Source organism: Phaseolus vulgaris, chromosome 5 (genome assembly GCF_051622355.1).
Source record: "Phaseolus vulgaris cultivar YP4 chromosome 5, ASM5162235v1, whole genome shotgun sequence".
NCBI classification, from domain to species: domain Eukaryota; kingdom Viridiplantae; phylum Streptophyta; class Magnoliopsida; order Fabales; family Fabaceae; genus Phaseolus; species Phaseolus vulgaris.
In genome coordinates this window covers 9,113,943-9,141,117 of record NC_143502.1, presented here as the reverse complement: position 1 = coordinate 9,141,117, position 27,175 = coordinate 9,113,943, and the positions used below count along the sequence as shown (strand labels likewise).

General features: G+C 32.6%; 3 protein-coding genes across 3 annotated transcripts; all 3 read left to right on the top strand.

The window, feature by feature from the left end:
- Window positions 1-829: 829 nt before the first annotated feature.
- LOC150027468 (uncharacterized) lies at window positions 830-1,566 on the top strand. The gene has a single exon (XM_090302452.1). The coding sequence runs from the start codon at window positions 934-936 to the stop codon at window positions 1,363-1,365; it is 432 nt and encodes a 143-aa protein (XP_090158578.1). The 5' UTR covers window positions 830-933; the 3' UTR covers window positions 1,366-1,566.
- Window positions 1,567-13,545: 11,979 nt separating this feature from the next.
- On the top strand, window positions 13,546-14,274 carry LOC150027467 (uncharacterized). Its single transcript, XM_090302510.1, has one exon. It carries the CDS (start codon window positions 13,658-13,660, stop codon window positions 14,087-14,089), a length of 432 nt encoding a protein of 143 aa, XP_090158636.1. The 5' UTR covers window positions 13,546-13,657; the 3' UTR covers window positions 14,090-14,274.
- Window positions 14,275-24,220: 9,946 nt separating this feature from the next.
- Window positions 24,221-25,144, top strand: LOC137835094 (uncharacterized). The gene has a single exon (XM_068643441.2). The coding sequence runs from the start codon at window positions 24,622-24,624 to the stop codon at window positions 25,066-25,068; it is 447 nt and encodes a 148-aa protein (XP_068499542.1). The 5' UTR covers window positions 24,221-24,621; the 3' UTR covers window positions 25,069-25,144.
- The last annotated feature ends 2,031 nt before the right edge of the window (window positions 25,145-27,175 follow it).

Here is a 27,175-nt window from a genome sequence, read left to right as displayed (position 1 = left end):
GATAAGTTTAAAAGTCCATTTATAATAGTCATCCTTTCAAAATTCATTTGGACCTGCAGATTTTCCTGTGACTTAGTTGAACAGATTGACTTTGATTTCTAGCTAGTGCTGGTTCACTCTAATTCCAATAATTCTCATTCAACATTCTGGTGTTTGTGGTCGAGGGTACTCAATGGTTGAGTGGGGTATTCATTCCATACCTCTTTGTCATATTCCAATTCCTCATTCCTTTATTTGCATTACAATTATAATAGAGGTCTCTTTAGGTACAGGGTGTCCACAAAAAGAAGATAATTTCATTCTTGGACATGCTACAATTTTGACATTGAAACTTCCTCTAATCAAGAATCAAATCATTTCACTTTCTTCTCTAACATGGTCACATTGAGGTTTCCAACCCATAGCCGACAGTCTTACAAAATTATTAATCATGGGTGGTTCCTACAAATTCCTTTTAAAAAAAATCGCATTACTTAATTATTGGTCATTAGGTGGGCATATTGTCTGGTTTCTGATGCCCCACTGTTGCAACCTTTAGTGGGTGCATTATGGCTACCCTAATACCATATATTGTCCACCCCCAATGCCCTGTTGCTCCACAACTAGACATCAATGGGTCAAACAATTAATAGTTTTTTCATCATAATTATATAGGTATTGCCTTAGCCACAATTCTATGAATCTTATCTTTCATTGCATAATTTGTTCTTCATATATTGTACTAGAGTAGCAACAAGCAAAACAAAAGCAACCCCACCTTTTATATATATTAATTAGTGTACCATGCATTATTTCCCTATATAATGGTCCCTTCTTCACCTTTCAAAGCAATCTGCATCTTCCATTGCCTTAATTACTTCTCTCACTCTAACCATATCCATAAACCAAAGAACAAAGCGTCTCTCACTCTTTTTTTCATTTTTCCATTGTAACATGTCTTCCTCAGAGGGTGTGTTTGAGTTTGGAATGGAGTTCTCAGAGGCCAACAATGTTCTCCTCATGTCACTGATGGAAGAAACACAGGAAGAAGAGTACTATGGCGATGATAGACTTGTGAGCATGATTCAGTCATTGGAGGCAGAACTCAGTGACACTGAAATTGGTCAAATTTATGAGATGGGACACCTGGACACATCAGACAGTGAACCTGATCATTGGGTTGACATGAACATCATCTCTTCCTTACCCTTTGATGAGATGAATGCATGGATCCCTTATGGAGATGAGATGATGGAGCATGCATCCATGGAATATGAAGCTGCAAATTATATTGATGATTTTCAGTTGTCTTATGGAGTTTTCATTGAGCAACAATATAGAGAGGCTAATTATTTGGCACAAGGGCCAAGTGATGTAGTTTTCTGAAATTAATTAACATTTAACAGAATCATACAAGGAAACAAAAGACAATTAACCTGGTTTTACTTTGTAATTAGTTTGTGAAGGATTTAAGTACATGTTATTGCCAAAACTTCTTATTTTTATCTTGTTTACCTTTTCTTCCTTTAATTTCATGTAATTCCCTAGCTCAAAATTAATTAGAATGGATTTTTCTCGTTTACTCAATCATACTTGCATACAAGAAATATGATTTTTTATGAGAAAAAAAGATATAATAAATGTAGTCCACTTTAGAGGTAGTCCAACCCTCTTACAGAGTAAAAAAGACACACACTTCAAGAAAACTCCAACTGCCTACTTTATCATAACTAGCTAAAAAGCGACTTAAAATTCAAAGACTAACTCCGTCACCCTATCAACAACTATTAATGAGTACATACATATCAAAGGATATAGGCACCAATCAGAGAATGAGAAACTCACTGATGGTACCTTTAACGAGATCAAAGATCATACCTTAATCTGTGTCAAGGAGAAGTCAGAATAGTCTACCACTCCTCCGTTGAATAAACAATTATTCATATGCCTCCAAATCTCGCTTACCAATGCAATCCAAACATTATCCAAAATAAGATTAACTGAAGTTGTCGCATCAAGAATTTTGAATTGCTCGAAATGTGACACAGGAGAGAGAAGATTTGCCGAACTCACTCCTAACCAAGCGTAACAAAGATTCTAAGCTAGTCAAGTGACTCTGCAACAAAAGAACAAATGACTTGTCGACTCCCACTACAAAAAAACGTGTATAATGCGGCGGTTATTTTCGCAAAAACTGACGTTTTTAACCGCCGCATTATACGTCTGTGGCGGTATCGTGTACCGCCAGAATTCTTGCCGGCACAAAGTTTAATGTGGCGGTCAATTGAGAACCGTTGTAGCAGACGCCATATTATGCATTGTATAAAGAGGCGGTTTTAAGCGTTTAATTAGCGTCAGTTATAAATGTCGTAATTTTAAAACTGGGTAAACCAATTTCAATGTAAATAACGACAGTTTTAAACGCCACTTAATACGGTATAATATGACATTTACAATAACCATTATCATTATTGTAATTAGAATATTAAATTATTTTTTTTAATATTTTTAATAATTCATTCAATTATGTTCTTATAATTGATTTTTTCATAATATAATTAAACTTTATATTATAAATAAATTTCTTATCACAATTTAATTTCATAATATAATTATGTCATAACACAAATTAATTTCATAATATAATTAAACTTGATAAATATTAATAATTGAATGATAGAAATATATCTATAAAAAAATGACCTCATTCATTCATTAAGAGAACAAAGTTGATAATGTCAAAGGAATCAAAACTACAAGTAAATCAAAATGATAACATTAAATTGTCAAAATATTAATATTCATATTTGAACATATTACAAGTCACGTTCTAATTCGCCTTGTTGCCTCCACTTGATCCTATAATGTTTTGGTTTGGTGATGGAACATCACTTCCAACATCTGGTGCCTGAAATAAATAAAATATGTTTAAAGTTAATTTTTAATTTTTAAAAAATAAATGAAAATAGTACTATAATGAAGAAAAATATGCAGGGAATTATATAGGCAGATGTGCAAGGAATTAAATAGGCAGATGTGCAAGGAATTATACAAATGGATGGACTATATCAAATATGAAAAAGTTATGCACCATGATTGCTAGAAATGTAGCACTGTTAATACAAGGGAAACAATGATAGTCCACCCAAAAGTAAAGGTGAAACAAATATTATAATTATAAATTTATTACCTGAAATGTGATTCAAAACTTCCAAGATGCTCTAAGAAACAATTTCGAATAGACAAAGGTAAAAAAAATGCTAAAATCAGTCTAACAAAAATAATAATAAAACATATTTTTGAAACATTGTCCACCTTCACAATTATAGTAATAAAACATGTGTACAATGATATCACAAGAAAAAAAAATATATACTTAAATTATGGAGCTAAAAAGAAAGTAGAAAGAGGTTATGAGATGATATATACAATTGATATATGTTGCACATAATCTTGTAAGATATATAGATTAGCACCTCTACCCTAAAAAGACAGATTAAAAAACTGTTGTTGTATATATCATTATCCATTATAAATATTCTACTCTTAGAAAGGAACTTTAGATAAGCTAACTAGAAATAATTATTCACAATTTACATTTAAGATAATTGCACAAACAACTAACCTGCTGCAGTCTATCATAAACTCCTCAAATTCTAGAAAATTTTATTCCACCGAATTGAAGAGCTACGAGAGCAGCTGAAAGTTCTTATTTACAAGTCAGTAAAACTCACAAAATCATGGCTATTAGAACGGTTAGACACGATTTAAAAGTACGGGGATGCAGCTACAACTTCACAACTACATAACCATTCATTATTGTAGTCAAGAGTAGACCGTTTTAACGCCCAAGAAAGTGTAAGGACATTTCCTGACAGCACTTGGCATATATGATCCCAAAAAATAGACAACTAGCTGAGACACCCCGAAAGGTAACCCAGAAGCAAAGAATAGTAGTGAGGCATAAGAATAGATGAATGATGCAAAAAGTGAAATTCAAAAGAGGGGAAACAAACTCACTGATATAGCAATAGTTTTCATTTCTCAATCGCATGATAAGGTATTGCGAAATAATAAAATATAACTAGCAAATAAATCCAGAAAGAAACAATATATTCCAAAATTGCCATAAAAGTGATATCTTATTTCAATAACAATAGTCACTCTAATAACTATAAGGGAACATAATTAAATATTAATACCCAAGAGTGACAAAGTCCTTGGTCCATGCATCAAAATCACGGTTTACAAGATGTAAACAAGCTTCCATGAATCCATCACGTGATTCTTGCTTGAACTCACATGTCATACCAAAATATAGTGCATAAGAAGTAACAAAATGCATCATTGAATCAAATGAATGATCAATTGATTCCAAGAGTTTAGCTTATTTTTATCATTAAATTCTTGAAACAAGACATATTTATTATTTAAACATTAACCAAAAAGCCAAAGGATTTGAAATATTAAATATTAAACTTCAATTACCCAAATGATATATCACATGAGGAGATCGTCAAGAAAGGCGTTGGTGAATGGTATTTTGATGCCTCCAGAAGCTATTAGGAACAATGTTATCCAAATTGGAAGCATCCATTGAACCAAAAACAGAAATCTTCCTTTTCCTACAACAGAAGAAGAGAAGAATGGCGTTAAGATTATTAGCATTAAATTAGAAATGAGATTGGAGTTGGTGAAAGGAGAAGGTACTGGAAGAAGTGATTTTGGCCTCGGCATTAGCGGCAACCCACTCTCCCGTCTCCCTCATCTTCTTCTCCACTCTCCCTTCCATGGCTTGTCCTAGGAACAAGTTCATCATCGTCTTTCGAATGTCAGACCTCTGTTCATCAAAATCAACCACGTTTTCAAAAGCAAGTCAACCCCCAAATAAACAATTAACTAAATTTTATGAATGATTCTGCTCAATTTTACATAACAAAAATACAAAAACAGAAAGATCAGTGCCTCCTTCAAGTATTTGGTATCGTGCACCCCTGACCAATGTCCCACGAATCTAAAAAAATTTAAAGGCTTGGGTACCAAAGAGTACTGGAAATTAAAGCATCGTTTCCCATTTGCAAACCACAAAATTAGAAGACATACCTCTTGCGACAAACGGTGGTAATGGCGACCAAAAATTGCACAAACGAGAACGATTTTTCGGTGAGAACGACTGCAGGGAGAACGAATGCGACTGAAAACCCTAAATCGAGAGTGAGGGGAACGATTGCGGTGAGAGAACGAAATAGGGCGGTGGGTGAGGGTTTACGAAATACAACTGAGAAGGGAATGATTGCATTGAGAGTGAGGGCGAGGGTTTACGAAATGGGGCTAAAAAGGAAACGATTACGGTGAGGGTGAGAGGGAGGGTTTATGAAATGGGGCTGAGAAGGAAAGGAGGAACGTGAAGATTGAAAGAGGATGAGGGTGAGAGTTAGGGTTTAGAGGTTGAGTGAAAGAAGTACATTTCCAAGAGTCAAAGGTATATTTTCGAAGAGTGAAAGAGGGGAAAACGAAAAAAAACTTGGGGAAAGATGAAGGTTATGGAGGGAACGAAAAGCGGGAGAAATTTTATTTTGAAAGCTAGTTATGGCGGTTCTAAATGCCATATTTCGAAGGAACATTATGGCGCTTACGAAGCTGTCGTATTATACAGCTAATTGTGGCGGTTTTTAATAACCGTCATATTATAACCGCCACTATATACACGTTTTTTTGTAGTGTCCTCTGACACCCTACACAAACAACAAAGGTTGCTCTCAACCTGAATCCCTCGTCTTTCCAGGTTGACCTTGGTAGCAATGTTGTTTTCAATCATCCTCCAAGAAGTGACATGAGCTGAAGAAAGAGTCTTAATCCTCTGTTTTCTCTCCCCTTAATAAATCGTAAGTCGACTTGACAGAAAACTCTGCAGATTCACAACCCTTCCAAACCCATTTGTCCTCAATCTCTTAGGCGAGGCTCTTACAGGATACCACCTCAAACAACTAGCATACCTGAGACTCTTCCCAAGCAAAAATCCCCTTATCCAAGTTAAGTTTCATTGCCAAACATTGGTGGTGATATTTATCTTTAGAACAGGATGGTAAAACGACGGAATGGGTCTGAGTTTGACTATTTCATCCCAATCATTGAAATAAAAACTTATTTCCATCTACGTTCATATATTTAATGCTAATGAATTTGTTGTCTCATTTTTATCTCTATCTAGAAACAAGTATATTGTACTTGTCCTTAACTGATTCGAATATCAATTAAATAATTATTTATAAAAACTAAAAATTACAGCAAATGAAACATGATATTATGAACTATCTAATATAAAAAGGATACACATTTCTTTTCTTTAATGTGAATTACCAAGAAAGAAATTATAATTATATAAATATCAAAAAAAAAAATTATAATTATATAAATATCAAAAGAAAGACATTATAATTGTATAAATATCAAATGAAAGTATCAAATAACAAGTTGATAAATGTCAAATAATTATATAGAAAAGAGTAAGAATGTTTAAATACATAACCTAGAAATAAGTTGCATAATTAAGAAATAAAAAAATAATATAAATTTTTTGTAAGTTACCTAATAAATTTTAAAAAAATTAGTAATTTAAAATGAAAATAAGGTATAAGGATGGAAATCAGTGTTGGGACGGATATGTGGATAGCCGGATATGTACACACTCGTCATCTTCCACTATTTAAAAAATTGTATATAATATATATATATATATATATATATATATATATATATATATATATATTCCTTACGCAAATTTAACTTCAAGATATTAGTTAATTCTTTTTACTTGTATTAGTTTTTAAATTTTTAGTTTATTAAATTTATAATTTTTTTTTTCTTCGTGAGAAAATAGGATTAAATTAAATTAATGTTAGAACGAATCATCATAGAGCTTTTAAACGAAACAGTACGTGGTACACTTTGAATTTTAGTTAATGCCCCAAAGTAAATACTTTTCTTTTAAGAAACGTGAGAATTATAAAATGGAAAGATAATCAAAATTTAAAAAGTTTATTAGTAATCACATGCGTAATTCTAAAAAAAATTATGTTCATATTTATATATATATATATATATATTTATATATTCAGTTTTCATTTGCTTCTAATTTGACATGTTTCATGTTACATACACATAGCTTAACAAAATTAAATATATATTCAGATATGTTATTTCTGATTAACTTTATTCTAAATAAAAATTACACTCCAAGAAAATCATGAAATAGAAACTAAATTTTAGAAACAAAAAATAATTAGTTACTATAGTGACTAAATTAGAAACAATTTTAGAGGCTAAAATTCTTTTTTTTTCTAAATTAGTTTTAATTATTATTAAATGGTTTCTAAATTGGTATCTAATTAGCAATTAAGGTTTTTGCTACCAAATTTAGAATCTAAATAATTGGTACTTAAAACTTTGGTAGCTAATTAGATACTAATTTAGAAATTTTTTAACAATAATATAAAGTAATTTAGAAACCATTTTTTTTTAGTTTTTAAAATAGTTTCTAATTTAGTCATTATTGCAACTAATTATTTTTTATTTCTAAAATTAGTTTCTATTTGATGATTTTCTTGTAATGGTACATTATTTTTTTAGGAAAAGCATATCCATATTTTGTACTTGTCCATGCCAGAAAACATATCTATTAGGGAGTCCTCAAAGGCAATTATGAAAGAAATCTTATCACACCCTAATATTTTTTTTTATTTAGATATAGGTTGAGGGGAATCACACATGTTTATTTATTGTACTCTCAAAGTCACCCATTATTCACTCCTTTATTAATAATATCAGTAATAATAACATTAATAATATAAATAGTGCTAATAAAAATATATATAAAATTAACATTTTTTATAATATTAATAATATTAACATTATTTATAATATTACTAAATATTTATAATATTAATCATATTTAAATAATATTAATAATATTTAATAATATTAATAATATTAATAATATAAATAATATTAATAATATTAATAATATAAATAATATTAATAATATTAATAATATAAATAATAGTTAATAATATTAATAATATTTAATAATATTAATAATATATAATAATATTAATAATATTTAATAATATTAATAATATTTAATAATATTAATAATATTTAATAATATTAATAATAATAATATTAATAATATTTAATAATATTAATAATATTAAACAATATTATTAATAATGATGATATTAAATATTTGAAGAATGTTATTAATTTTTATTTTATTAATTATATTAATATTGATAATCATACTTATAAATATAATAATAATCATAACATGACAACAAAACCTGACTGGTGTAATGGTAAAAGCTTCTATGGACATATCTCAAGGGACTTGGCTTTGATTCCCACCTGTGGGTGGGTAATGCTGTTTTTGTTACCTACGGACATATATCTGTAGGTAAATTACATACGAATTTTTTTTCGTGAGTAATCCGTAGGCAATGTTGATTTACATACGGATTTTGTCCGTAGATAAATTGGATTTTCCTTGTAGTGTTCATTATTCTTTTATAGAAAACTTTATTTCAGACATCTTGAATTTTTAGTCACTTTTCATTTTTATATATATTTTTATTAAGAAGAAGTTTATGTAAATTAAATATTTTGTTAATTTTAATTTATGCTTCAATTGAAGTTGGAATTATAAAAATATTAATAATAAGCTATGGAGATATACGGAGAATTTGTCTTAGAATTACAATTGATAATAAACGTCTTAAAGATCATATCGAAATGAAGATACAAGGATATAAGAATCTTTAAAGTAATTTTATTGCTAAGTTTCTTTAGTAAATTGAGGATTGACATTGAGATGGAATTGTTTTATAGAAAATGGTCATATATGCATCTGAATTAATTAAAAAAAAGGAACAATGATATATATAATATATAACCATTCGATTTAAAAAAAATGGATTACAACAATTTTCAAAAATAGTTTAAAGATTAATGTCTTACTATTTTATATTTTCAAATGAAGAAGATTTTCTTTTTCCTTTTCATCAATTGTATTCATAGAAAAGGTTTTGTATAATTAACTTCTTAAAATGTGATATTTTTTGTGAATACTGTAAATTGGATTTTAAACTTGCCTATAATATCTTTCTATTCCTTCCTCTGCTTCACAAGTTCTGACACTGGCTGAACGTGCTTAGGTATTCGGTCCAAGTTTTCAAGTGTAGTAAGTTCGGTTATGATTTTTTTGATCAGCAAAGAATAGAATAAAATAAAGGAGGTACTTTAGGAGTACCTCAACCCGTATACAAAATCTATGAAATCCAACACTACAACCAGCTCGTATATAATAACCATGAGACCCACCAGAGACTAAAAAAGAGACCCTACAACCAGCTACAACACATACACAAAAATCTCAAAATCCACCTGTGTACTCCCAAAGGAAACATAGCCAGCACCTAAGGCATCTCATTCTTCGGTACCTACTAAAAACAAAGGGATTGTGCCCACAAAAGCTTATATACACCGTTAGTCATTAAAAGATAATGGCTTAGAAACCACGTGCTTACTCCTAGTGACTCCAGCACAGTTGCAACTTGCGTAAGGCATAGAGATTGCCACTTGTCTGTACAACAGACCATATGCACAAATGCCCTGTTATGTCCTTGACCTCATTCCTTCATCTTCTCTCCTCCACCGAGTACATTACCTAATCTGCAAAACTTCTCTTTTCATTGTGTGTCCGAAGAGAAGAGCCAACTACCCTGCACCCCTTAATCCATAAGAGCCTTTTCTCTAATTAAAAAAGGGATTAATTATGTGATGAAGATCTGGATTTTTTCTAGCTCCCAGCATGCATCACGAAACTACCTTCACCCAACCAAACAAGGTCTAACCATATTTCCACTCTTCGCTGCTCTGCGTATCTTGCGGGTTGTCTCTCCAGAGCTGCATATAAAGTCTTGGATAGATTCAGTCCCTGTTGTTATCATAACACAAGTATATTTTGTGCTCCCTGTTTGTACCAAGGGAGCATGATTATAGTAACGTAGTTGCCTTAGTATGTATTGGCATCATCTCCCACTGCTCCTTCATTCACCAGCATTGACCCCAATCACGAGATTACTATAGATATACAGTTGTTATGCCCCCTATACTTTCCAGCAACTCCTCCATCTCTTCTAAACTTCCTTGTAGTTAACCTGCTAAAACTGTTACCTGCTTACAGCAAGGGTGAATCTGCCTCAGACTTACCAGGAAACAATGTCTCACATTGTTATACTGCCTCAGTATATGATCACCCCTGCCTCCACCAGTAAGTTCCATAGCTTCTCATCTGCAAAAGGGGTGTCTCTTCGCAGTGCACTACTACATATATGTTCCCTTTTACACCAGATCAAGCTCATCGGATACATAGAAGGCACTGATTAGGATTCAAGTGCCAATCAGAGAAAGAGTATAAGAAAGAGCCTTCCCTATGTTTCAACCATAGCCGAGAGAGAAGTTGAGCCGCTTGGAAGATTTCCTCAGAATTAGGGACCCCTTGTCTAAAAAACACATTATTCCTGTGCTCCCATATACAACGTACAATCGCTGCCCACACTCCTTTCTATACCTGATTCTGTTTCTCGGACATATGGACTAGATGAAAGTTCACAAAGTGACTGCCAATATCCTTATTATGTACTCCCAAAATACCAATCCATCTGCAACACAACATCCACACATGATGTGCGAAAATACAGTCCAAAAATAAGTGCCGGGTAGTTTCTTCTGCCAGGTTACAAAACACGCATAGAGATGAGCTCACTATGATTCCACGTGACACCAAATTCCTCCTAGTTGGTATTTTGTCCAAGAGAATTCTCCATGCAGTGATCATAACTTTTGGCAAAGCTTTGGTCTTCCATAATAAACTAAACACACCACTACTTGGTTCGGTACCTTGGTTGGCTAGCAGAGTATATGCTGATTTCACATAAAAAAATCCTCTTGGGATCCCCTCTCCATGTAATTAAATCCTTGGAGTCTTTATATAAGACTACCCTAGCCAAAATTGTCAGTAATTCTTCCTCCAAGCCCAATTCCCATTGAAACCTCTCCCTCCTCCATTTTAAGTTCCATTGTCACCCACATTCATCCCAAAAACCAGTCTCACCCATTTTCATCCCTTGATTTAAGGACAAAGAATATAATCTAGGAAATAAATCCTTGAGATTATTGTTATCAACCCAGGGATCCTCCCACAATCTGATTGAATCACCAGATCGAACTTTCCATACTATAGTTTTATAAAACCAACATTCGCCCTCACCCTCTCTACAAATGTTAAGTAGATCTCTCCACCACCATGATTGCTTGTTCAACTGGACATGGTTATTACTAGATATCGCTATATATTTAGACTTCAAAATATCTTTCCATTTCCCCTCCTCATCACTCATCATCCTCCATTTCCATTTCGCCATTAGAGCAAAGTTGAATTTCCTGATATCTTTTATTCCTAACCCACCTTCTTTAAAGGCTTACAAATATTCTCCCAACTTACCCAGGGTTTAGACCTATTGTCTCTACCCCAGGCCCACAGGAAACTCCTTTGTATACTCTTGATCATGTTACAAACCGAAACCAGATCTTTAAAGAAAGACAAATAAAACAGGGGGATGGATGTAAATATTGATTTGATCAAGCAGATTCTTCCTACCATAGACAAGAATTTCCCTTTCCAAGAACTCAGTCTAGCATTGATTTTATTAAAGACAGACTCCTAAAATTGTGCCTTCCTTAGATTACTTCCTATTTCTAGACCCAAATACTTGAAAGGAATCTGCATGGTATTGCAGTTTAAAGTCTTCACATAAGTTATACTCAACTCGGCCTGGGACAGGTATGGGCCCATGACTGCGAGGTCGACTTAAATGTTTGGTAGTCTATACAAAAAAGATAATTAAAGTGAAAACAACAAAAGAAATAATTGAATTGGTTAAAGCATATATATATATATATATTATATTTTAAATACATTAAAAGTTGTTGGGAATGACATGACATTGCACCCGAAATAAAGGTGCACGTTAACAAAATGTTCTTATTGTTGACTTATATTGTTAAAATTATTTTCTTGTTGTTGAAATATATAATATTATGGTTGATGAAAATTGTTGAAGGGATGTTTATGAAAGGGGTTTAAGACCCCGAGTAAAGGTACGCTCTTTCTGAATACTTTAGAATGAAACAAATTTTATAGTTTGAATGCTCTCACTGACTTGATCGCCGGAGTGTGCGTGTGCGAGTGCACGTGTGTGTGTGAGAGTGTGTTTTTGTGTGTGTTTTCAAATTTTGAGACTTATAATTAAATTATATTAAATCAAAGTATCAATATTAATAATTTAACTTAAATTATATTGTGAATGGTTTAAATTTGAAGCAAATTAATATTTTTTATGTGTAAAGCAAATGTTTTTAAACTCTCAATTTTAAACAAAATTTTTTATTTTTTAATTCAAAAACTGAATGTTGTCCATAGAGATTTTCTTCACATTTTGTTATTGTTACTATGAACTATTTTTTTTATGAACTTCCTACTTCTGTGGGTTATTTTTACCTTCAACCATATGTTCAAAGTCAAATCCTTTAAATTTCTTTATAATCCGAACTCTCTGAACTTCTCCCAATTTCTGTCTTCCTTTATAATTATCTTGTCTAAGAAAATATCTTATAAATTTTCTATTATCTATTCTTTTTTAAATTGATAATTTTATTATTATCAAGAAAATAATTGTTATAAAATATATAAATTTTTATGTTGGAAAAATATTTTGTTTTTTTGTTATTAAAGCAACGTACAAAAGAGATTCTAAGTGTTAATTAAAACTAAAAAAACACTTTGTAAAAATGAGTATTTGACTAATGGTTAATATCTAGAGAGACTTCCTTACATATAAAGACGATGGAAGATTTTCATAGCAATAAGGATTTAATTTCATGATTAACTAAAGTTGTCCTTCATAATGCTGCATTAAATATTATAAACACGAGTCTAATTTATCATGTTCAGGTACTTATATATAGGTTAATAAATATCAAATCTGCATTAACTATGTTTGTTTTATTTATTTGATGCTTACTCTCTCGTCATTATAGAAAAAGATTATTTGAAAAAAAGTATTTCTTTATAATATTTTAGTAAAACCTATTTCTTCTTTTATGAATTGTATTTAGAAGAATTTGTTATTGGGTTCTCAACTTACCATACTTTACATATTAATCATTTATATCTTTAATTATCAAACACTGTTTATGCTTTTATTTTATTTTTAATTTCTTGTGAATCTTGCACTTAATTATTGGAAATAGAGTGAGCATATATTGTCTAGTTTCAGATATTGCTCACCTGGAATGCTTTGATTTGTTGCTCGACAAGTAGACACAAATGGGTCAAAGCATTAATTTTTTCCACTTATTATTTGAATCTTATCTTTCACTACACAATTTATCATTCATATGCATTATTTGCCTATATAAAGGTCCCTTCTTCACCTTTCAAACTCATCATGCACCTTCTACAACCATAATTGCTTCTATTTCTCTCTCACTTTAACCATATCCATAAACCAAATAACAAGGGTCTTTCACTCTTTTTTTTTTTTCATTTTTCCATTGTAACATGTCTTCTTCAGAGGGTGTGTTTGAGTTGGGGATGGAGTTCTCAGAGGCCAACAACGTTCTTCTCATGTCACTGATGGAAGAAACACAGGAAGAAGAGTACTATGGTGATGACAGACTTGTGAGCATGATTCAGTCATTGGAAGCAGAGATTAGTGACATTGAAATTGATCAAATCTACGAGATGGAACACCTAGATACATCCGACAGTGAGCCTGATCATTGGGTTGACATGAACATCATCTCTTCCTTACCATTTGATGAGATGAATGCATGGATCCCTTGTGGAGATGAGATGATGGATCATGCAGCAATGGAATATGAAGCTGCAAACTATGTTACTGATTTTCAGTTATCTTATGGAGTTTTCCTGGAACAACAATATAGAGAGACTAATTATTTGGCACAAGGGTCAAGTGATGTAGTTTTCTGAAATCAGTTAACATAATACAAGAGAAGAGAAGATAAGATGGATTAATTTGTAGTTAAATTGTAAAGGTTTTGTTAAGTAAATTTTATTACCAAACCTTTTGATGTTATCTTTTGTTTACTTTTTCTACATTTAGTTTCATGTAATTAATTACCTACCATAACATTAATTAGAATTGATTTTCCTCACTTCCTCAATTGTACTTCTATCCAAGATATAGGCTATCTTATACAAAGTTAACTAGCTAATTGATAGTTGAAGATCTTTTAAAGCAGAAAAAGTAGTTGGTGTTAAGCTAGTTTACAAAAAAGTTATAAATATTTAATGAAATTGTATATATGTTGAATAGTTAATACATTTAAAATAATTTTGTATAAGAACCCCTTTCAATTGAATTAATTTTAGCGGATAAAAAGAATATATAAAATAATAAAAATAAAAACATTTAAATGAATTTATTTTAAATTTAATAATAAAGATAGTATCAAATAAATTTTACTCTTTTGTATTCGGTCCTCAAATTTTGTCTCATGTTTTTTTATCTTTGATATTTATGTTAGGTAATGATTTTCCGTATTAAACGGTTAAGTAACATTAATACATGTAATTTTCATTTTTATTTTGGTCTTCAATATAAAATCTTTTACATTTCATTAATAAAGTTTTTTATCATTTTGATCCATTTTCTTTATTGTTATCTTTTAATTTGAGAAAACACTATCATGTTGAACAAGATGTTTTGATGTCTCCAAATTCAAGTGGAAAGCTTAAAGACCTTGTTGTTGTGTGTGTTGTCTAGTTGTTTGAAACTTGTTAATTCACTCCTTAAGATGATACAAGCTCAATTGAATCTTTAACCTTTAGAAAAGATGAGTTTTCTAGAAGGAAGTGAAATTTCAACAGGTTGAAATCTCGAATCAACAGGTTGTTTGACACTTAGTAGATTTTAAAATGATTTGGAAAAGCTTTGTCTTTGCCTATGCTATCAAACAAAAATCAATCGGTTGTTTCGATAAATCAACCAGTTGTTTTTCTGAAAACCTTAATCAAATTCTGCTAAGTGGTTTTAATCTGTTTTTAATGATTCTAAGTGTCTTGTCTCCTTAATTAAATGATTTTGACAACTTAGTTGGTATATATAAAGGCGGTTTTAGCAAGAAAGAGAGTTTATCAAAAACAATTTTTTCAAGAATTGAAAGAGCTTTGATTCATTGATCAAGTGTGTGGAATAGGATTGTGTTGTACTTCTGAACTTTAAGCTTTGTAATACCCTTGTGTATTCTATCACTTTCTCCCCTGATCATTGTATTTCTATATTTGTGTTGTCAAGGAGTGTTGTGTGTTCTTAAGGGATTCAAGATCAACATTCTTAGTGTGTTTTGTAATCTATGTTTGATTACATAGTGGATTCTCAATTGAGGACTGGATGTAGCTCTTGATTAAGAGTGAACCAGTTTAAACATCAAACTTAAAAACAATTTTATATTTGACTGGACAAATTTTTCATTAATTAATTCTTCATAGCTTTGCACTTTACCTTCAATACTTGCGAAAATCTTTCAAAAACAATTCACCCCTCTTGTTTAAGACCTACAATTCTAACATATTTTGCTATTCATCCCATGCACACCTATCGTAATCCGTGTTCAGAATGATTCCATTAATTCTCTCCAACAATTCATGCTCTTGTGTTATTTCCCACAAGAATCTATCTCTTTTCTAAGTGAGCTAACAAAATGCAAAAAAAAAAAAAGAAAGCACACTTGTTATTTAATCACGCACGTTATCAATTAATGAATTTAATGAATGAATGCGAAGATATAGTAAGGAAAAAAAAAAAGAATTATCAAATATCCAAACTTTTTTTTTTCTTAAAACCATATGCTTTATGAAGAGTATTTAACTCATACAGATATTTTTGGAGGTATTTACAATTTAACTTTTTAAATTATATTTAAACTTTTGTCATTTTTATTTATAAATAAATTATTTTAGTTGTATTATTTAATTTTAATTATTATGTTTTATTATATTTTTAATTTTATACGCTTCAACTTTTACATCTACTAGCTAGCAAGAGTACAACAGCTAGCAAGAGTAAAACAGGATAATATGAGCTGGTGGCTTTAAGGATAATGGTAAAGAAAAGGATAACAAGAAAAAAAACATTTTCCTCCCTCCCTAAAATAAACTACCTAAGTATAACAAAACATCACTGAAATACACCCATCACAAACAAATTACATTTTTATATATGAGTGTCAACAGAATAAAACATGACAGCAAACATATTTCAACGGTAACCATCCATGACAAAAAGAATGTGCAAAGTTCATCTTCTTCATCATTATCCCAAATTCTCTATTCTCTTAAGTGATGATTTCTCCTTTATTTCACTTGTCAATGACTAAGTAGTACTAACACAAAAAAATTTCTTTCTTTCCTTTTTCAATAATTTATTTACATTTCACTTTTGGTTCTTATAAATTTTTTACCATCATGGACTCTTTCATTTATTGATATATTTTAAATGATCAATTATCTGTAGACAAACTAAGATGATACGTGTATTTTCTTAAAGTTATTCTTATCAAAGAAAAAGTTATATCAATATGATAAAAATAATATTGTTTCCATTATGTTAGATTTTGTATTTCTTATTTATTTTATTTTTATCTTAAGTGAAACTCAAAGAGGATGGAGTTCGACACGTATATAGTTTTTTTTTTTTGGTTCTTCATAATTTATCATCAGATAGGGAATGTTGAAAGAAAGAAAAAATCCAAACCCTAACCATAGGAAGACACTGTTTGCATCAGATTAATTAATTTTTTTTTTCAAACAACATGATTTAAAAAAAGTACATGTGTACTCAGTTGACATGGTTACTTCACCAAAGAAAAACTTTTCACTTCAAATAACATAGTTTAGAAGGAACCAAATGCAAAAGAAAAACATGTGTCATTCAAGTGTCACTACTTAACGGACATGTCATCACTTAATAAATACACATATAATTATCAAAACACAAACTTATTTTTTTTAAACCATATGCAAAATCCTCTAATATATGAAGAAATAAAGTTATTTAAGTCATAAATATATTTTTGAGGTATTCACAATTTAATTTTTTAAATTATATTTAAACTCTTCTCATTTTTATTTATAAATCAATTATCTTAATTATATTATTTATTTTTCATATTCTACTATTATATTATTAATCTTATATGTTTCAACTTATATGTATATTTTATTGTCCTTGTTTCTAAGGTGAGAGAACCCACAAAATTGGAAGAGTATAGACATATTTCTTTTGTGAGAGCTTTGTATAAAATCATAATCAAGGTGTTATCTTGTCGTATCAAGAGTTTGCTACCTACGGTTATTGATAAGAGTCAATCAATATTTTTGAAAGATAGAGGAATGTTAGATAGTGTTCTAGTGACAAATGAGGTTGTTAGGGAGCTTCAGAGGTGTGGGAGGAGTGGATTATGCTTGAAAGTTGACTTTGAAAAGGTTTATGACTCGGTAAGATGAGATTTTATTTTTTATATGTTCCTGAGGCTGAGTTTTCACAATAAATCAATTAAGTGGGTAAAAGGCTGCATTAAGTTTGCGTTTGTGTCTGTTCTAGTAAACGGAAACCCCACAGAGGAATTTAACCATCGAGAGGGCTAAAGTAGGGAGATCTCCTAGCCCCATTCCTCTTCCTCGATGTAGCTGAAGGTTTGACCGGGATGGTAAGACAAGCAATCAAATTCAACATGCTCACAAGGATGAAGGTGGGGAGGAATAAGGTCGATTCTTGGGCGCTACAATTTGTTGATGATACCCTTTTCATGTGTGAGGACTCTTTCTCTAACATATTCACTATAAAAGCCATCCTAAGTTGTTATGAGTTGGCTTCTAGGCTGAAAATCGATTTCCATAAATCCAAGTTGGCAGGCATAAATGTTGATAGGAACTCCTTCGAATGCTATGCAAAATCTCTAAAATGCACTCTTATGAATATACCTTTTAAATATATGGTGTTAGAAGTTGGTGGTAATCCCAGAAAAACGGAGTTTTGAGAGTCAATTCTGAATAAAGTCAGCGCAAGACTTTGTGCCTTGAAGGGGAGGTTCCTATCATTAGCGAGAAGAATTTGCTTGATTAAATGGGTATTCACAGCCTTACCCTTTTTTTACTTATCCTTATTTAAAGCACCAAAATCAGTTTACTCTAGAATCATCAGTATCCAAAGGAGTTTTCTTTGGGCTTGGGGAAAGGATAATAAATCCATATCTTGGGTAAGCTGGGAGAATTTGTGTAAACCTTTGGAGGAAGGAGGTTTGGGGATTAAAGACATTAGAAAGTTCAATGGAGCTCTATTGGCCAAATGGAAATGGTGTTTGGTGAGTGGAAAATAAGGGAAGTGGAAAGATATTATAGTATCAAAATATGGTGCGGAATCAGGTGGATGCTAGCCTTTGCTGAAATTTCAATGGTGTTGGAGAGATCTATCTAAAGTATGTGGCGAGAGAGAAGAAATAGGCTAGTTTAAAGAAGCATTGGCATGGAAAGTTGGATCTGGGGATAAAGCTAGATTCTAGGAGGATGTCTAGGTTGCAGTGTTATCTTATTACCTTGTATCCTAGGATGCACTCTCTATCCATGAATCAGGGGCAAATAGTGGGCCAGGTAGGTGAGTGGGTAAATTAAGTGTGGCATTGGAGGTTAAGATGGAAAAGGGCTAGGTTTGAGTGGGGATCTTTGCAAGAAGAAGAAATGTTAAGGAACATTTCTACGGGCACCTGAAAAGGGAGGTCAAGAACCTTCAAGTGTTTGTCGATGACGGGAGGATTTGTTTGATCAAGTCTGTTCTCTCTTCTATTCCGCTATTCTTTATGTCCCTATTTAAATTGCCTACTGGGGTGGCAGATAAGTTGGTAAGGATTCAAAGGAACTTTCTTTGCGGGTAGGGCGCTGAAGGAAAGAATATAGCTTGGGCTTCTTGGAAAATGGTGTGTAAGCCTCGCGAACTTGGGGGACTAGGCGTCATTGATTTAAAGCTTTTTAACTTGGCTCTGTTAGGAAAATAGATTTGGAGGTTGGATTCAGATAAGGGTGATATTTGGAAGAGATTCTCGCCTCTAAATATGGTGGTTGGAGAAGTTTGAGAGAAAAAGGTAAAAGTAGCAGGAGTTCTCTTTGGTGGAAAGACTTGAGAGAGGTTTGGGCATCGAAGGGATCGGACAGAAGTTTGAAGATGGGTTCAAGTGGAAAGTTGGTGACGGAAATGACATTTCTTTTGGGGAGGACAGGTGGCTTGCTTGTGGTGTGCTGAAGAGAGTATTTCCGAGATTGTTTTCTATATGTTCGACCAAAAATGCTAGGGTGGCTGAGCTTGGGTCCTAGTCTGATGGTGTTTGGGTGTGGCATTTATCCTGGTGCAGACCTTTCTTTGATTGGGAGAAGCCTATGGTGAATCAGTTGAGTCAAGCTGGGTTTGGGAGAGGCGGATAGGTGGGTGTGGAAGGGAAGGGGTGATCAGATGTTTTCAGTTAACTTTGCTTATTCTCTGGTGAGGAGGGATTGTGAGGCGGATCCTTCTTCGGTTTTTAGTAAGTTATGGAATTGTAAAGCGGTACCTTCAACTTTATTTACGACTTGGAGGGTGATCTAGAACAAGATTGTACTAGGGTCAACTTGGAAAGACGAGGGGTGTTGGTTGAAAGTTCTTTGTGTTGTTTGTGTGGAAAGGAGGAAGAGTCCTACCGTCACTTGTGTTTTGACTGCAGTTTTGCTTGGCGGGTATGGTGTTACTGCTATAAGTGGTTGAGAGTGTCGTTCGTGTCTCACAATGACCCTATGTCAAACTTTGCTTAGTTCAGGATGAACATGTCCTCTGCTTCGATTAATGAAGTGTGGAATACAATTTGGGTTAGGGTCGTGGGGGAAATCTGGATTCACAGAAACTCTATTATTTTCAATAGGGGAGTGGCTGACGCATCGGAAGTTTGTACTTTGATGCAAGCAAATATTTGGTCTTGGATTTCTGCAAAATCTCGCATTGCTTCGGTCTCATTTTCCAGTTTGTGTTTGGAACCTTTGGAATGTATGCGTTTGCTTATTTGATGCTTCTTAGGACTTTAGTGTGGTCTGTGTTTTTGCTTGATTGGTTTGGAGGGTCCTGGTCGATGTTGGATTATGTTTCCCTTGTATATGGGTTGTTCCACCCCTGAAGTGGTTCGCATTTATATATTTGTTATTGCTGATAAGAAAAAGAACCTTCAAGTGTGGGAAAGAGGTGCTTCAGGGGAATTCTCTGTGAAATCACCGTACGAGCGCCTTGCTAATCATGCCATATGGGTGCAAAGGGGTATTTTCACTCAGCTCTAGCAAGTTAAAACATTCTCCAATGTCATCACTAGTGCTTGGACGATTTTGTTGGATAAAATCCCAACACGAATTAGCTTGATTAGGAGAGGAGTGATGGTTACTATGCCTTCATGCGCACTATGCCAAGTCGCGGAGGAGACATTCCATCACTTGTTTTTTGAATGCGCCATTCCACAACGGGTGTGGGCTCTTTGTTTTGGATAGATAGGTATTTTGTACGTTCAACATAAGGATTTGAAGTGTCACTTAAGAACTTTAACTTAGTGCTTTTGAGTTTGAAGAAGAATCTAGTATGGAAAGGGTGTGGGTGGAGGTTGTTAGGGGTATTTGGGAACAAAGAAAAAGTGTGGTCTTTAAACAAGTGGTTTCTGACGCGAAAGAAAATTTCCACCTGACACAACTTTGTTTATGGTTGTGGATGAAATACAGGTTATGTTCGTTCAATTTCTATATATCTAATTGGCACTTCAACCCTATCCTATGCATTAAAATCTATAAGTAAGGGGAGGGGGAGCCATAAGGGTACATAGCCTGAGGTCTACATGGTTATAGAGTAGTGAAGGATAGGGTGAGTATCCAAAAGGGAGTTAGGAGGGCCTTGAAGGATACCAAAGGAATTGTGTAGTCATGGGAACTGGTATTTGGAGGAGCAGAGCAGATGCAACTCTTGAAACATCATAACAACTACAAATCTACCACAACTGTCCACATAGAGTTTCATACCAGATTGAGCAATGGAAGGAAGGACGAGATAATTCTTATGCATAAAAGATCAAGGAGCAAAGAATAGTGCAAAAGTTGTCACGCTATGCATAATCCAGTGCAGAAAAATATTTGTATGCAGAGACTGAAGATGTGGCAGTGAAATTTAGTGATTTCAAATGTAGGAAAGGATAAAACTTTTATCCAGCACTGGCGATCCCAAAATGGAAGGTTTGGAGCCACTACATTGGTTTCATAGTTCTGAGGCTTTAACTAAGGCATAGGTTATGCTGATTTCTGTTTTTCTATGAGGGCCAAGCCATCCCATTTTTCCTTCTTATTCTGCTTGCTATGCCCTTGTCTCTTTTTTTTTTGCAGCACGAACAACCTTGTCTGGACATGGTTAGATTTATCTGGAAGGAGCAAGGTGTGAAATGCAATTAAGCTAGTACATAGATAGGTGGAATATTAGAAGCTGCTTGTCAGCATTTTAAGTATGACAACAATGAGGAAGAATCATGCAGTTTTGTGAGCATGCAAAAGTGTTGTATAAGGGTTGAGAAGGGGGGAGGTGCTGGCAAAGTTTTTTTTGTTCTGCTTCCTTTGCTACATAAGGGATATGGTTGAAGCCGTGATTCAGAAAGGGGTTTGGTAAGCTACAAAGCTTTGAGAAATGGTGTGGCAGTGTTTGATAGTTGTAATTATACCAAGGAAATAAAAATCAGGTTTGGGCACAATTGTGAGCTAAATTGATTGTTGCACACCCTTTTTTCTGCATACAATTGTTGCATAATTGAAGTTTTTTTGCTACATAATAGCTGCTTACTTTTGGAGCCTAGGTGTACATGAATGACTATGTTATGTCTAGTTCTAGTACAAAGTTGGATTGGAAGAAGCTTTTCAAGCTGGAATTTGTGATTGCATTAGTTAAAACATATAATGAAATAACTTATTTTTCTCTTGTGTTATGCTAGTTTTTTATCTTGTGTTATGCTAAAGCAAGAGCCAATGTAGCCTAGGCCTTTGTGTTTGCTTTTTTTTTTTTTTGTGGACAGTATATGTGGAGATGAGCTATGTATAAGGGTTGGGACACCCCTGAAATGTCATTTTTAATTTATTTATTAATTGCTGATAAAAAAAAGCTAACGAGAAGGACAATAAGAAAATTACCAAATCCTTTTTCTCACAATTTTAAGATTGTATGACGAAAGAGATTGTGAAAGATTTTTCAAAAATAGGTCATAATTAATAATATGTTCATTTTGAAAGACTAAATAACAGATTCTTGAAATATGGTTTATGTTCATTGTTGATTGATCTTGAAAACTTAAAAAGAATGCTTAGTAAAATTGTATTGGAAATATTACAATCCTTATTAATATGTTAATGTTGGTAGGGAGGAGGAGAGGGATAAAATAGGGAGGGCAATTAACTTCGTACAATGACAACCATGAAAGAAACACTAAAATCAACAATCAAAACACATTTAGTCATTCTAATTGAAAAAATAGTGACCAAATTTGTTTTCTAATACAATTAATTATTATTCTTTTTAGCAACTCAATTTTGATGATCAAGCATTTATGTGGCCGAGATATTCAATTGCAAATTTGAAACCAACTACAAAGGTGGTTACGAAGTGGTTTACGACTAGAACTTTTGTTGTCACCTTCATTATGTTATTTTGATTGCAAATATATTTAGCGACCAATTTTATAGCTTTAACGACCAATTACGGTGGTTGCTAAAATAAGTTTTCTTTTTGTAGTGTAACCCACACTACATACCATAAATTATATTTTTTTTTAAAGATAGAGGGGACCTAACCCACGCTACATGTTTTAACTATATATATATATATATATATATATATATATATTTAAAAAGGTAGAAAGGGTCTAGTCCACACTATAGGCCATAAATTATATTTTAAAAAACTGAAAAAAAAAGGTAGAGAGGGTCTAGCCCACGTTACAGACTGACGCTAGGTATTAGGTGAGTTTGTGGGCTTGATCGATGCTATGTAGGTATTAGGTGAGTTTGTGGGCTTGATCGACGCTATGTAGGTATTAGGTGAGTTTGTGGGCTTGATCGACGCTATGTAAGGTTTATTACTGAGTCCAAATTCACTTTAGGTTCACTTTAAATACATGAGGCCTTCCCCAAATTTCTTTGAAACCAAATTCCTAGTTCGACAAACCCAAAATCATGCCTCCAGTTGTTCTTCAGTTGTTCCTTATTTGATTTCTTCCATCCACCATTTCTTTCTTCCCCTTTTCTTCCTTACCGTTGTTAGTGTAATAGGGAGATGTTAGAATATGAGAGACACAAATCGATTCCATTGTTTGAAATCGGGGTTTGTCTTGGCCGAACAAGTTGGGGTTAATGTGAATGCTAGTTTGGAGTTGAAGTTGGATTTTTAGTGTAGGATTTTTAAAATTAGGGACAATTTTAAATCGATTCTAAGATGAGGTTTTCTTATAGTAGTGTTTTATCCATGTTATTAATGTTCGGTGTTATAGATGAACACACAAGGTCACGGAGAGAACCTCAAGATAAAGATGAAGGGACTTTTTGATAGAGACATAAATTTAATTGCATGATTATTAAGGTGTCGACTAAAATTTAAATTATGAAATAAAATTTTGTCTGAGAAAAAAAAAATAATAAAATAAAATTTTGATAAAAATATCGAGGTATTCTCTACAGTAGTATTCTTCATACGCTATTATAAATGTGAATGTGACAGATTTAGGACATGTTAGGCAAATTCACAATAATAGGTTTGTAAATATCAAGTGTACAATAACTTATCATCACTCTCTCTCTCCTAAACTCAAATCACATATGCAAATCAATTCCTCGTTGATTTCTTTCATTGTCTTTCAATTTCAATAATGTACATCTTTGTCGATTCAAACGCTGTTCTTGCTTTAATTTTTTTAATTCTTGTGCATGTTACTTAATTATTGGTCATAAAGTGGGCATATATTGTCCAGTTTCTGATGCCCCACTTTTGTTGCCACCATTAATTAGCCAGCCAGATGGCACATATTGTTGCTCGACAATTAGACACCAATGGGTCAAACCATTAATTTTTTTCCATCACAACTATATATATATATATATATATATATATATATACATACATACATCAGTATCATATCTTAGCACAATTATATGAATCTAAAGCTTATCTTTCTCTACAAAGTTTATTAGTTAGTGATTTGGCCTACATGCACTATCAGCAAGCAAAACAAAAGCAACCCCACCATTTACATATATTAATTAGTGACCATGCATTATTTGCCTATATAAAGGTCCCTTTTCCACCTTTCAAACTCATCTTGCATCTTCTACAACCCTAATTGCTTCTACTTCTCTCAGTTTAACCATTTCCATAAACCAAAGAGAAAAGGGTTACTCATAAACTCCTTTTTTTCACTAACATGTCATCCTCAGAGGGTGTGTTTGAGTTGGGGATGGAGTTCTCAGAGGCCAACAATGTTCTTCTCATGTCACTGATGGAAGAAACACATGAAGAAGAGTACTATGGCGATGATAGACTTGTGAGCATGATTCAGTCATTGGAGGCAGAACTCAGTGACACTGAAATTGGTCAATTCTATGAGATGGGGCACCTGGATGATCAGGATTGCTCCACGTCAGACAGTGAGCCTGATCATTGGGCTGAAATGGACATCATCTCTTCCTTACCCTTTGATGAGATGAACGCATGGATCCCTAGTGGAGATGAGATGAAGGAGCATGCAGCAATGGAATATGAAGCTGCAAATTATACTGATGATTTTCAGTTGTCTTATGGAATTTTGTTGGAGCAACAATATAGAGAGACTAGTTATTTGGCACAAGGGCCAAGTGATCTAGTTTTCTGAAATTAGTTAGCATGATAAGATGGATTACTTTGTAATTAATTTGTAACCTTTTTAATTTTATCTTTTGTTTACTCTATACCCATTTACGAAACCTACTTGAACATTATCAATTTTCTCATTTCCTCAATCGTACTTGGATACATAACAATAATTTAGTGTATAGACATCGTTTTTTAATTTTATTTATTTAAAATATAAAAATCCATATCAAATAAAAATATTTAATAGTATTAATTAAAGATAAAGATATTTAATAATATATGATGCAAATATTATTTTATAAACCGATTTTATAAAATTTTGAGTTAGAATTAAGGGTTAATTCTTAATATAAAATTATAATTTAATTTTTCTCTATGATAAACATAATTAACTATAAAAAAAAGTGAAGTTTATATACAATTTTTGAAAGAGCTTTTGAAAATAAATAAGAAGGATATACGATGAAGGAGATGAGATTCTCAACAGAAAAAAAAAAATATGATTGACTAAGAGGTAGATAGTAAGGTGGTAAATAGGAACTAAGCCCTTCTGTTTGAAAAAGGAGTTGAATACAATACTCAATAGTGAATAAAAGACTGTCAACAACTATTTCTTAGAAACATAATAGATGAGTGTATTCACCCAATAATAGAACCAATTATATTTTCTTTAAATTTCTTTATTTTTCTCACAAACTCTCAACCTTTTTCCCTTTTCTATCTTAACCTTTTCACAATTGCAACATTTTTTTCTTTAATTTATATAGAAATTTTTAACTGTAATATTGTTTGAAATAAATTTATGTAAGGAACTACAGGTTTGGTAACATCAACTACTTAACAATGGATTATTTGATGAAAGTGTATCAGAATAGTACTTTTTATTTATTATTTATTTTAAATTTTTTAATACTTTTAAAAATGTAGTTTTTCCTTTTTTTTATTTATTTTCTCCTATTCTTCAACTCATTCTATCCTAATATATCTAACACATTTTGTTTATCTGCAAGAAACAATAAAATTAAATAGACTCACTTAAGGGGTGGTCCAACTCTCATACCGAGTAGGAGATGCAAAAAACATATTCCCACATACACAACAAAAACTAAAATGAAACCTCCTACTGCTTACCTCAACACTACCAACTAAAGAAAAATAGAAAGATCAAGGACCAACCTTGCCACCCTTATAGTAACATTAAATTGAATGCATACATACCAGGGGTTCTAGGCACCAGTCAGAGAATGAGAAACTCACTTACGGTACCTTTGAAGAGATCCAAGACCAAACCTTAACATGTTCAGGGAGAAAACTTCAATATGATCAACCACTTCACCTTTAAATAAACAATTATTCATGTGTCTCCAAATCTTGCTAACCAACGTGATCCAAATATTACCCATAATAAGATTAACTGAAGTAGACGCATCCAAAATTTTGAAATGTGACCCAGGGACAAGAAGATCAACCGAACTCACTCCTAACCAGTCGTAACAAAGATTCCAAATTAGCCAAGCGACTTTGCATCCGAAGAACAAATGATTTGTTGACTCCTCTGACACCTTGTAAAAGCAACAAAGATTGCTCTCGACCCCTATCCCTCGTCTCTCCAGATTTACCTTAGAAGCAACCTTATTTTCAATCACCCTCCAAGTTGTGACTTAAGCTAAAGGAAGCGCCTTAATCCTCAAGAAGAAATTGTACATTCTCGAATCTTCCTCGACTCCCTCTCCCTTAATAAACTGTAAGCAGACTTGACTGAAAACGTTGTTGACTCGCTATCTTTCCAAACATTGTTCGCGGTCTCCAACTCGGGCCTCTTATTGGAAATCATCTCTAAAAGCGGGCTTACTTGATCCTCCTCCCAAGAAAAAAAGACTCTTTCTCAAATTTAAGTTCCATTCCCAAACCCCATTAACCAATTTTTCACAATCAATTAGATTTTCTCCTTAAGAACAGACAAAGAGAAGAGCCTCGGAAATTTGCTTTTCAAGACTCCCAAGACTACCCAATTGTCAGTCCAAAACAGAATATCTCTCCCATTTCCAACCTCCCAATTGAAACAGTCTTCAAACTTCCCTCCCCACTCCACGGACCTCCAGACCTTCATCAAATCTCTCCAACAC

Coding starts and splice junctions, on each gene's coding strand:
- LOC150027468 (XM_090302452.1), top strand. CDS start 934: ATGTCTTCCTCAGAGGGTGTGTTTGAGTTTGGAATGGAGTTCTCAGAG.
- LOC150027467 (XM_090302510.1), top strand. CDS start 13,658: ATGTCTTCTTCAGAGGGTGTGTTTGAGTTGGGGATGGAGTTCTCAGAG.
- LOC137835094 (XM_068643441.2), top strand. CDS start 24,622: ATGTCATCCTCAGAGGGTGTGTTTGAGTTGGGGATGGAGTTCTCAGAG.